At 48.4% G+C, this 13,075-nt stretch overlaps 1 protein-coding gene across 3 annotated transcripts in view; it reads left to right on the top strand.

Moving 5' to 3' along the window:
* Positions 1-13,075, top strand: part of PRKCA (protein kinase C alpha) — a 376,298-nt gene that overhangs the window by 288,519 nt on the left and 74,704 nt on the right. For all 3 annotated transcript variants that reach the window (XM_019732863.3, XM_088802330.1, XM_088802331.1), the window contains 3 exons: positions 7,700-7,856; positions 8,959-9,093; positions 9,355-9,451. In XM_019732863.3, the coding sequence (XP_019588422.1) occupies positions 7,700-7,856; positions 8,959-9,093; positions 9,355-9,451 (389 nt within the window). The remainder of the gene's footprint in view (positions 1-7,699; positions 7,857-8,958; positions 9,094-9,354; positions 9,452-13,075) is intronic.

Below are 13,075 nucleotides of genomic sequence, written 5' to 3'. Positions count from 1 at the left end.
GTCACTCGCCATTCCTCCATCACCACCATCATCACATCATGACCATTAGCTTACTGGCTACTACAGGGTAAGCCCCCTGCCATGTGGTCCAAATCAGCCATTCTCAACGGAGAAGTGAGAGAGCACGTACACACACCCAGCTCTGCCTTCTCTCACAGGCAGATTCTTAGAAATAACCCATCAAGTTTCTCTGGCATTACACATATCCAAATGTGATGTAGTTTGAAAAGAAATTAACTTATGGGTCTAACGTTCTTTGAAAGAAGGTGTTATGGCGGTCTGATAATTATCAAAAGTAATTCTCTGGGTTTGCACTAAGCCGTGGTGTATGGATTTGAGAAGCCGCCATCACTCAGTTGCCTGATTGTTATGCAGGGGACCCTGCTCGCTGTGCCATGTGTCACGCGGGGTGTCCTCAGCTCCCACTCCCCACATAAGAACGCAGGACATGGTGAGGCCCAAAAGGAACACCCACGGAGCCATAGATGGGGGGGGGGTCACACCACTATAGCCTCACTGGAGGCTGGATGCCCACGATGTGCGACCTGCTGTCCGCTTTTCTGCCAACCAACTGACTCTCCTCGACTCGATTCACCAACCAGCGCAGCGGCAGCAGTTATATCAGTGGCCAATTGGCTAACCAGCTATAGCTGACGGCCAACTAGACACAGCCGATGGCCATCCAATCACAATTGATGGCCATTTACTACCTGAGTGAGCACCTTTCCACGTGAGGCCGAGAGCCTGGAAACTGCACTCCTGGCTCTGTCCCCATACTGATGTTAAATGACACTAGGTCCCTTTGACCACAGACACTAAACCCTCGCTCATTGTCTGCTCTTACCTGGCCCCCCAGCATTTTTGCACTCACATTTCTTTTGCTGTTGGTAACTTCAAACAGAGACGAGTTTGTGTGTGTGTGGGGGGGGGGGTTCCTGTAGTGTCAGAAAACATACATTTTGCTTTTGCACGATGTGGAGTAGGATTACAGAATCTTGTTTACTCTTGAGCAAGGATGGAGGAGGGTGGGGCTCACTGGGTCAGAACACTGAACAATCCTGACCTCTGCAGCAAGCCCCCATCGGAGCCTTTGTCCCTGCTGTTGGCTTTTAAACAGAAATCTCGGAAGAAGGGAAAAGGCATGAAAATGGAGAATTACTTTCTAACGCAAAACAGATCATCTGGAGGGCCGTACTGTCCTTGAAATTGGAGGCACTTGACACTTGTGCATCCCTAATGTCCCTGTGGAGGTATGAACCCTGTGATGGGCAGGGTTACTGTGGGGTCATTGCAGACATGCCCAGTCTGCAGGCAAAGGGGATTCAGCTGTGTCCTCCACAAAGCCTTTTAGTTTGTGTGTCATGGAAGAATGCTTCAGCGCCTCCACAGGCCCGGTGCCCAGCCAGAGGACCCAAAGAAGGAGATTAAACGTCCACAGGGAGATGGAAGGGGGAAGATGGGGGTTCAGCGGTGTTCAGCCCGGGTCGAGTTTTTACATTAGGTGCTGAGCTCACGGGGGGGCTATTTTATTACACGTCATCGTTGACGTTGCATGTGTCCTCTGGATTATGAGACCATCTGGACCATTCTCTGAATGGATCAAGGATTGCATTGATTTTTCTTTTCTTTTTTAATCCCAAACTATTTTGAAACAATGAGGAGCTGCCTGTTGAAGTGCAGCCTAATCCTGACGTCTGGAAATTCCAGTGCTCTGTGAACTATAACTCTAGTACGCGAGGTTTCTTTGCCTGAGGAAGCACCCTGCCTCCTGGGCTGGACAGGAGGACTGGATGAGGGTGGTGATGGTGGTGATCACGATGGTGCATAAAGATAGCAAACACTTATGGGCGTGACTGTTAGTAATACAGTAAATGCTACATAACACTAAGTTTGCTCCAGGTCCGCTTCTGAATGCGTTACATACGTTAACTCCTTTAGTCTTCACAGCAACCCGCTGAGGCAGGCACAGTTACTGTTCCTATTTCACAGATGAACAAACTGAGAAGTGGGGTAACTTGCCCAAAGTCAGACAGCTAGTAAGTGGTAGAGCAAGGATTTGAACCCAGCTCCTCGCCGCTCCGTCGTGCTGTGCCCTGAGAAGTCAGCCACCATCTGCAGCCTCTCTCTCAGGACCGCTGGCCTGTCACTCTGTATCCTCAGATGCACGTGGGACGGTCACTCGACTGCAAAGTTGAGACGTCCCAGGTGCCTACACCCTCACTCACAGGTCCCGTGCTCTGGGCTCACCTCATCGCCTCTGCCAGGTACCTCTGCGGCACCAGACTCACTGCTCCGGCTTTATCATGTCATTTGAGTGGGTTTTGTCCAGAAATGATTATCTTACGTTATCAGGAAGTTCTATAACCTTTCAACCGGGCTGGTTTCTCTCAGTGTTGGGCTTGACAGCTGATCTCAAAACAGGCACCTCCAGCCTAAAGACGGTAAGATAATTCGTCTTCTATATTTCTATTCAAGTTCTGGAATCACAGGACAGACTTTCATTCTGAAATGGCGACTTCCATGGCCCAGACGCATTTCTTCAGCAGATGTGTCCTCACAGAGGCTGCAGGACTGCTAATGAGACGTGAGGGGAAAGCATTCCTGCCACGTGCATTCCACTGTGGGGCTCTGGGCCCATTGGCACTGACCCCAGGGAGCATAATTAATGCTGCTACAGCCGAGGGAGCGTGGGCAACGTGCTGCTTCCGTACTTCTGTGTTTAGACACCAGCTACCTTATAGGATTTGCGTTGGCATAATAGAGCTTTGCAGAAAAGCAAGTCTCATTCTCCTAGTTTATTTATCACAGTAGAATTTTTTTATTTTTTTTTGTCTGTCTTAATTCTGTGGGTCAAATCAATCTGGTTCTTGTAGAAGATGAGAGACAAGAAATGAGCCGTGGGACCTGTGCTGGGTATGTCCTTGGACCGACTGGTACTCACAGACTGTGAAATATTCCACAGCCTACTGTCTCAGAAGTGCTGTGCCCCGACCTACTTCCCCCAGGTGGGCCGGGGCCACCCATGGGCGATATGACTTTCGGTCACACTTGAGATGCTTTCTGAAGGTACTGAACTGACATTAAAAAGCATTAAATTGCATGGTGAGAAAATGATTCCCTTTTCAATTTTCTTTCTATCTTGGTTGTAACCTAGAGAAAAACTCTCTGGGGCTGGAATATCCTTAGCATTGTCATGCTTCTTAATTTCCCCTTTGTAACTAAGAAGAGCAGGTCTCAGGTAACTGTATCAGCTGATTTTTATTGCCATAAAAGTAAATGCAATGAAAATACGTGCATTTTCATCGTATTGACTTTTATGGTCACTTTCTATTTATGGCAGGCAATCTTGGTTTTCCATTTACCATAGTGATCAATTTTGAGTGATACATTTTTAAAGGTTGACTGTTAAAGAGAGAGTAGGTTTTTTTGTGTGTTTTTTAACATGAATAATGGTCTGAGTCCTCACATGATGCCAGTGAGACCAGCCCAGGGACCACACTTTGACAACGTCTGCCAGGTGCATAGAATATGTGGCATCACATAATACTCAACTGGGAAGCTTCCCAGATGCTAATGCCTGGGCCTCCGTCCAGACCAATTAAATCAGACTCTCAGGGTTGGGGGGCGGGGGGTGCAGGGTGCACAGGTGTCATTAGTCACTGAAACATCCCAGGTGTTCCGGTGCAGCTGAGGTGGAGACCCACTGCCCGGTGGCTCCTGTGCAGGGGCAGCGTCCTCACCACCTCTGACCTGTCGCCGTTACATTTTCCCCTCTTTCTCTCGCCTGCCTCTAGCCCTTCTTCTCATCCCTTCCCCCACTTGCTTTGCTCGTCTTTCTCTTTCTGAGCTTAGCCTCTTCCAGCTTCCCTACACCTACTCCTGTCAGTGACACCCCACACTGCTTCTGAGTGTAAGATATGGCTGGCACCATGCAGTTGCAACCACATTAGCAAATGTCCACATTGTACTGTTATTCGCGGCATGTGCTTGGCGATCCATAAGCTGTCGGTCCCGTTTTAGAGCATCTAAGCCTTCGGGTTGTGTTACCTGCCAGGAACTTGTATTAACGGCAAGGATCATAATCGTTGTTGGCTCTGACTGTGTGCCTGTCACTGTTCTCAGCACTTTGCATGTATGAACCGACGAGCTGCGATCAACAAATAAGGTGAATGTTTAAATTTTTTAAATTCATTACAGTGAAAGACACATGGCCATTAATCCCCCTCAAAATACTCCCCCTCGCTTCAAACACACTTATCCCATCGTTCTTGCCACTTTCTGAAGCAGCTCTGGAAGTCCTCTTTCGTGAGTGTCTTTACTTTATCCCCCATCACGACAGCACTCCGTGTCACACATCGCTTCTGGTATATGGCAATTTCTGTCAAAAACATTACGGTGTGTCCTCATCCACCTTATTCACCAGATCTGGCACCGTGCGACTTCTGGCTCTTCCCCAACGTCCAAATGACCATGAAAGGAAAATGTTTTCAATCTATTCAGGACATTGAGGCAGCCATGACAGTGCAACTAAAGACACTCACGAAAGAGGACTTCCAGAACTGCTTCAGAAAGTGGCAAGAACGATGGGATAAATGTGTTCGAAGAGAGGGGGAGTATTTTGACGGGGATTAATGGCAATGTGTCTTTTACTGTAATAAATTTTTTTATTTAAAATTCACAATATTTTTAATCACACCTAGTATATAGAGGGTGCCAAAAAAAATGTATGCACGTTTTAAGAAAGGAAAATGGTATTAAAATTATAATACTCAATATATACCGATAACAGAAGATGAATACAAGTCACGTTTGACTTCTGCAATTACAAGACGTGCTCAAAGTGGTTACCATCAGTGTCCAGACACTTCTGATTATGGCGAACTACTGCCTGAGCAATGTTGACCAAAGTGTCCATTTGTATATATATTTTTTGGCACCTCCAGTATAATCCTCACAGCAAGGTACAATTTTCCAGATGAAGAAACTGAGGCACAGGGAGGTTAAGTATCTTGTCCAGAGTTATACAAGCACGAAGTGGGAAAGCCAGAATGCAAATGCAGGCAGCCTGGCCCCAGAGCCCACTTTCTGAGCAGATGGGACTCCAAGTTCGTCACACCCAGTCCTGACTCAGGCATGCAGTGAGTCACACATCAGGCAGACTGTTCTCCATGCAATAAGAAATTGAAATTTGGACCCACTGTCAACTTCAGTGACATTTGGAATTGATAACTTTTTTAAATTTCCAGCTTAAACGATAGCATCTCCGTAGGAAGCCCACAGCTTTAAATCCCATGGATGTTTTAACTCATCACCATTCAGAAGAGATCAGCCTTAAATGATTTTGTGTGTGCTGGCTGTCAGGACTATAAATTGAAGATGATACAGCCCGCACCCACAATTATTCTGCAACTGGCAGAACTGTTGGCAGCCTTGATGGTTCCTCATTAGCTTATCTGGGATGTAGCCTCCGTGTTAGACATTCCGGGGCTTTTTCTGCCTTTTAAAAAGTATCTGATTCTCATTTCAGTGCTCAATTGGAGAGAGCGCGTTGGCTCGTTTCCATTCCTTGTGGGAGAGCTTTATTTTTATGCTCAAATTTTTAATCTTTTGTGATACTTGGGTTGCTGTGGTAGGAGACGAGACCGTCTGCATTGCATTAGAAACCTTCTGCGTGAGTTGGGGGGATTCTCAGGAAGCCAGGCCCTCTGGAGACCACCTACCTCACTAAAGAGTTAGAAATGGTGGGCGGTGGGGATGAGCCCTACGCACCATGCCTGGGGCACAGGAGGCGCTCGCGTCACGGAATCCTTTTTTCCTCCTCCATTTTCTGAGCCACCAACGGTGCAAAGCACCTAGTACATAATTTCATGTAATTCTCCCAACAATCCTGTACCGCTGGAAATGTGCCCCTGTTCATTTTTCTAGATAAAGAAACAGGCTCATGAGCTGAAGTGTCCTGGTACTTGGGGTGAAGGAGACAGGACTTGAAAGCAGATCTGCTGAGCGGCAAAGCCCATCGCGCTTGTTTGTTCTGTTCACTCCCTGCTGGATGAGGGTAGATATTGTCTTACGGGAAAAATTCTTGGAAGGCATTAATGGACTGTGAGGAACATATGCTCAGCTTCTCTGTGGCTGGTAGACCTGAGCCGGCCCCCTGCCCACTCAGACTATTTAAATACGCCCCACCCCCATCACCTTCCCGTCTGAGGCTTCCAGGCATGGAGCATATAAGCCTGTGGGCTAGCAGGCATCACACTCAGTGTGTCCCCAGATGAGTGTGGACAATGCTCACTTGTGACTTCTGCTCTTAGGGCTACACCCTGCCCCTCGTTTGTGCCCAGAGACCCAACATCCTTAGCACCTTTCTTCCCTTCCTCTATCCCTGTCCACTGCCAATTCCAGCATCTTCTAAGGTTCTTCTGAAAGTCTTAATTTTAGCAATCAAATAAACTGTGCTCATGATCTATCCTAATAGGCTAGAGCACTGGCTCTCCAACTTCCAGGTGTATCAGAACCCCTGAGGGCCTGGTGGATGCAGGTGGCTGGACCCCACCCCCTACCCCCCCGAGTTCTGACTCAGTGATGTCCATGCTTCTGGTCCAGGGACCACTGTGGGAGACGCTGGGCTAGAGAGCCCGATCCCCATGAGATGTGGACCATGGTGTCTGGCTAGTGAGGGACCCTGATGGGGAAAATTTCAGCCACATTGGGGAAGATGCCATTGCAAGATGGTGAGAAAGACATTTGGGGTCGGCAGACTCAGGCCTTTTTCCTTCTCACCACAGCAATAATGACTGGTTTCATTGGTGTGCGATGTCTTTAGCCACACCCACTGTAATAAGACTGAGTATGCCTCCCTCTGTGAGTGAAGTGGCCTTTCCTCATCATTTGGGATTTCCGTACAGGTACTTCTCCATCTAGAATGTGCATTGGAGTCACGTGGGGGTCTTGTTAAAGTGAGGATTCTGAGTTCATGATTTTGGGGTGGGGCCTGTCTACATGTGTGCTGAGCGCCTGGGTGATGTCCCAGACCTGCACATTGCATAGCAAGGCCGCAGCACACCGGTCCAGCATGCTCTGTGTACAGCTCCATACACCAATGGCTCTTGCCCTGCCGCACAATCGAGTCACCTGGGGAGCTTTGAAAACCCAATGCTTGGGCCACACGCCTCAGACAGTCTAGTTCTGAGCATCAGCACTTTTAACCCCCCCTCTCAAGTGATTCCACTGTGCAGCCAGGTTGGAAATCACTGGCCTTCACAAAGAAAAGAGGTGACTCCTTCTATGAGCTTAAGTGCATGTGCAACACCATGGTCCAGTTCAGCTGGTTGCTGGGGGGGAGAGGCGAGGGTGCACCAGTTCTCCTGGGAAGGGCTGCAAATGGTACCTGGGGATCTTAAAACACAGATTCTGCTTCAGCAAGTTTGGGGTGGGACTCAGGTTTCTGCATTTCTAGCAGGCGCCCCGGTGTCACAAGTGGTTCTGGTCTAGGTCAGCACTGAGTCTCTGGGCTTGACCACACAGGCCCATACGACGCCCATTATCTTCGGCAGGGGTGGCAGTGGGTGGCATTTCTGACCCTCCCCTCCTCTCCCCTTAAACAGGGACGTCTCTTTCATTCACCTGAGTACTGACACCAGGCAGGATGGCTCAGTTCTCTTTTTGTAACATGCGATCTTTTTTCCTTCTCTCTTTACAGTACGAGATGCAAAAAATCTAATCCCTATGGATCCCAATGGACTCTCAGATCCTTACGTGAAGCTGAAACTTATTCCTGATCCCAAGAATGAAAGCAAACAAAAAACCAAAACCATCCGCTCCACACTAAACCCCCAGTGGAACGAGTCATTTACGTTGTAAGTTTGGTCTTCTTGACTGAATTCCCTCCCTACACACCACAAAACTGCCCACCTTGTTGGTAGCGGTAATGAGCGAGGCTTGTTTTAAATATCTTTCAACATTGCTTCATTCCTAAGACTTTCTCAGACTGCTGCTCGGGAGGTAGCTGTTGTCACCCCTGCTTGAGGTGACAATAACTTGGTTTACCAAGAGTTACATAATGACGGCCCCAAATTCTTATCCATACCTACTCTGTACAAAAATCCTGTTACATTGCAGATGATATAAAAACATGTAAGGTGTGTCCCACCTCTTGATGAACTTAGGATCTTTTGAGGGTTAGGGGATGATGTAAGGATTTCAACAATAATTTTTAAAACATGGAATAAACGAGTAGCAATAGAAGGTGCCTTTGTCACTGAAATGGGAGGATCATCCATATCTTCAAGCAGGGAAGACTTCTTGGAGGAGGTGGCATTGAAAGTCAGCCTTGAAGGAGTGCTAGGATTTCAGAGGTAGAGATGGTAGAAGGGAAAGAAGGAAGGGGGTAGTAGGAGGCAAGAATGGCGTAATTAAGTCAGGGGTGAGAAAGCACTGTCTGCAGCTGAGCACAAGCGAGGGGTCCTCTTTGGAGACCAGAGCAGAGGAAGCAGTTTGTGGACAACCAAACAGGTAGCTCTCTGCTGTATGGAACAGCCTGGCAAGCTCTGCTCTGTAAAAGGCCAGATAACAAATATTTTAGACTCAACGGGTCTTACAGTCTCTGTTGGAGGTGCACAACTCTGCTGTTCTAGCGTCAAAACCGCCATAGACGATATGTCAACAAATGACTGTGGCAGTGTTTCAATAAAATTTTGTTTACAAAAACAAGCAGTAGGCCAGATTTGGTCCTGGGGGTCAGAGTGTGCTCACCCCTAGTCTAGAGCTTTGGTTGCCAGGGGGCTGCTCCTTTGTTGTCAGTGGGGAGTCGCAGGAAGAGAATTGCATATACTTGATTCTTTTTAATCTCAGGCTCAGATCATGAGCATGGGGTATGTCCCAAGAAACCATGATCAAGGTAACCTTGTGTGTGTGTGTGTGTGTGTCTGTGTGTCTGTGTGTGTGTGTGTTCTTTCGTAGCAAATTAAAACCTTCAGATAAAGACCGACGACTGTCTGTAGAAATCTGGGACTGGGATCGGACAACAAGGAACGACTTCATGGGATCCCTCTCCTTTGGCGTTTCGGAGCTGATGAAGATGCCGGCCAGCGGATGGTAAGGGAGCCCAAGGTCGGTCCTTACCTCTGTGTCAGCCAAAGGTCAGCCGTCTCAAAATGTCAGCGCATCTAGAGATTCAGGAAAACAAGCTGGGTTAAGTCTCAAATGCCCATTGCGTGTGAAGTTACCTGGCCACGGTCTCCCCATGGGGTGCATTTCAGAGAGAGCGGGGCTGCAGAGTACGGTACAGGAGCTGCAGGGCGTGGGGCGGTGCCAGCACACTCTCCTGACTCGCCTCCTCTCCCCTGTCTCCAAAAGGTACAAGCTGCTTAACCAAGAAGAGGGTGAGTACTACAATGTGCCCATCCCAGAAGGGGATGACGAAGGAAACGTGGAACTCAGGCAGAAATTCGAGGTGAGGCACCAACAAGACCTTGGCTGCAGCCTCCTTCCCTTTAGCGAGGCTTCACGTCGGGCCCGATTCCGTAATCACCTTCCTTTGCCAGCTGTTGACACTCTATGTCTGTTACCACTTAGAGAATGGAAACTGGAAATATCCCACGAAACGACACGGTTGATTTTGACATAAGAAATTGGTTTGCAAGGCGGGCGAGGTTCTGAGTGCAGTCGGTTCATAAGAAAGGAGGGCTGTGCGCCTCCGACGGCAGGAGGTCATTTTGGCCTTAACTTGGGCGTTCGTTTGGGTGTAATGAAGTTACCATATCAGCACCTTAATTTTTGCTCTGGAGCTTCAGCAAAGGTCCGCTCTTGCTTTTCTTCCCGTTGGGCATCTGTGTTCGCCCTCTGTCCCGGGTTCACTGCCTTCCTCCTCCCCTGTCCTCCCTCCCTCCTCCTGACTTCCCTCTTCCTTCTCCCCTCTGTCCTTACCCGGCTTCTCAGCTTTGCATGAACATTCCTTTCTCTGAATACCTACCGTATGTTCCAAGTCACAACTTTTCATTTTTTCTGTTTCTCTAACCACCTGCATTTGGGCTTTTCGAGTGAGACATGTAGCAGACGATTCAGTCTATATAACTGGCTGCTTCCTTGTTGAATCTTCCTCTTCCTCAGGCTCGTTAGGACCCCCTGGAACTCCCCTTCTCGAACGTGAAGCACACGTACACACACATACACACACCTCGCTCCTGTACTGCGATTACAGTTCACAAACGGTGACACACATGGGGTGTGGGTCCTATTTTCCTCCTCCGGCTGTTTCCTTCGCCCACATAAAATTTCGTCCCAAAGAAACCTATAGGTCGTATCCAAACAGAACGAATTCCAAAGAATGTAAAGCATAAAAGGGTTCGAAGCGTTTTCTTACCCGGATATTTGGTTAAAGTGGATATTGATGGTAAATATTTGAAGGCAGCGGCTGTGAGCCTAGATGCCTGCAGGAGCATAAGTGAGTGAAGTGAGTCACAGGTCCCATACATAAAGGACCCCTGATAGCAGGCCTCCGTGTGGTGACACAGACCAGTGAGGAGGGGGGAGCTGGTGAGGGCCAGCCCTGGCTGAGGGGCAGCTGCCGCTCCTCGGCGCCAGTGGGTAATGACCGAGCACGAGTGAGCGTCCCGTGCTGCCAGGTCTCCAGTTCTTCAAGAGAAGCCCCAAATCCAGGTTTGCATATGACGTGTTCTGAGTTCTTTTAATATTAGCAGCTAATTAAAACTTGAACCCTGGGTGGCTCAAACACACAGCTGTTGTTTTAGACACAGGTGGGATTCAGCCAGTGTGAACCAGCTTGCGATCTCTGCTCTTAAAGCTATAGATAGGGAGAAATTTTATGACAACGGTCGTGCTGCATTGTAAATGGAATATTCAGATCACATGTGAGGCAGGGGTTTCACCATAGAACGGTATCTCGTTGAGGTTTATAAATGTGATAGTTGCAATACTGCCCCAGTGCCAGACTATTGGGAACCAGTGTCCCAGGGCAGGCTGCCGCGTCGACATTTGAGTGCTTCTGGGTGACAGCCAGCCTTCCCAAACGGGGCGCCATTTGCCATTTTATATGCATATGTATAAAATGAAGTTCATTCCAAAGACACCTTATAGTCTCCAGAGGCATACAGGGATGGAAGTTAGGGTTTGGGGGACCTTCAAGCACCCAGGCCAGACGTAGCCCTTCTTCTGTTTGTTTTTCTCTCCACTTGCTTCATTGTCTGCTCCCACCTCCACCCCACAGCTGAGGCCAGGAGCCCTGTCCCCAGTGTCACACCACCCTGATGAGGGATGAATCCTTCTAGAGAGACTTTGGGGACACCGAAGGCCAGCGCTGCTCAGACATCCCAGGCAGGGGAGAGGCCTGAGGAGCTAGAAAGAGCCTTACTGAGCCTCGCACGACAACGTAGGTCATGGGCAATCACTGCTCAGGTACCACGGATACAGAATGCGTCTGGGGGAGCAGCGGTGTGGGGGTATCGTGATGGCATCAGTCTTGATAATGTCTGAGACTTAGCTTTGCTGATGGAGAAATAGTAACCCACTTTTTACGTTTCATTTCCATGGCTTCCTGGTGAGTAACCTTCCTGTTTTCTGGGCAGAGAGTCGAGCTTGTTACAAAGGTCAGAGTTCCAAACTCAAAAAAAACAAGCCACAGGGCTCAAGGCCAGAAGTGCAGCATTTGTCCCCAGAGGCTGGTTAGAGGCCGTGTGTGTCGAGCTGGTCCCTGCTCTCCCTCTTGGGAGAGCTGTGCTCTTTGCAGTGGGCACCAGCCCAAGGGCAACTGCCGCCAGAGAGGAGAGGTTATGTCAGCAGCGTTTCGTGGGGGGCCGAGCCTCTGCCACCAGCTCACAGCGTTCTGTGCTCAGAGCACCTGCATGAACTACACTGCAGTTTTTTCTTTAAAGTCCTTTCACCTTGTATTTCCTAGATGTAACTGGAATCATATTAGCTCATTTACTTGGAGCATTTGTAAAACACACTGCAAGGAACAGAACAGAAAGCCACGAGGTGATGGTGTCAAAAAATGCTGAGAATTTTACGGCAGCTGTTGTGCTGCATTTTCAATGGAATATTCAGATCACATTTCAGGCAGAGGTTTCATCATATAGCAGTGTCTTGTTGAGGTTTATAAATGTGTAGTTGCAATATTGCTCCAGTGCTCAACTGTTGGGAAGCAGTGTGCCAGTGCAGAGAGCTGTGTCGACATTTGAGGAGTTCTGGGTATCAGCCAACTTTCCCAAACGGGGTGCCATTTGGCGTCAGGTGCAATTTGGGGGACTTCCTTTAACCACCACCCCGTTTCCTGGCTCTCAGTCCCCAGCCACAGGATGGTTGCTTCCCACTGTCTACAGACTCCCCTCTTTGTACTTTTCTCTCCATGCAATTGCCATCCTGACTTGCTCTCCATCACTCTAGTCCTTTTCTCCTACCCACACTTTTATACTTTCCCACCCTCTGGTAATGGTTTGATTCAGCTGAGTGCAATTTTTTTTTACATTTGAAGGTCAGTGGTGAATCATGGTTCGAGGAAACAACATGACAGCCAGTCCTTTTAGGAACAGACCTCACTCGGTGGGATTGTACAGCATCTAGGCTCGAGGGTTATTCTTTCCACGCCCAGCTCTGTTTCCTAGAAGGAGTTAACTAAAGGTAGTTTTTGAACCCTTCCCCAGACATCAGAAGTCGTTCCGTCTGATGGAAGAAAGATCCAAACACGTGCGCTCTTACAACCCTGCCAATGTGTTAGTATTCATCTGATGATAACGCGGGGAAAATTTCAAATTTATTGTTGCTTTGAAAAATCTTGGCCAACAGAATGATCTATTAGCGAAGCTCTTAGGAGCCAAAGAAATTCCCGGGATGGTTGGGAATGACCTTTCTCTGTACTGCATCACCCACTGGAGGAGTGCATCTGCCTAAAAGACAAAGCAAACCAGAACCTTCATGGACGGTGCCTCTGTGGGCCTGTAACCTGTTCCACGTTTGTCTTCAGATAAAGTACACATGGTCCCTGATTCAAAACATAAATTACATATTCATGTGTTCAGTAATGTTCCAGAAATAAAGCAAACAGACCCTCCTGTCTGTGGGG

This window comes from Rhinolophus sinicus, chromosome 12, assembly GCF_057876585.1.
Source record: "Rhinolophus sinicus isolate RSI-liver-muscle chromosome 12, RSI-T2T, whole genome shotgun sequence".
Classification (NCBI taxonomy): Eukaryota; Metazoa; Chordata; class Mammalia; order Chiroptera; family Rhinolophidae; genus Rhinolophus; species Rhinolophus sinicus.
The sequence above is the reverse complement of the archived record's forward strand: the minus strand, read 5'-3'. Positions and strand labels throughout refer to the sequence as shown.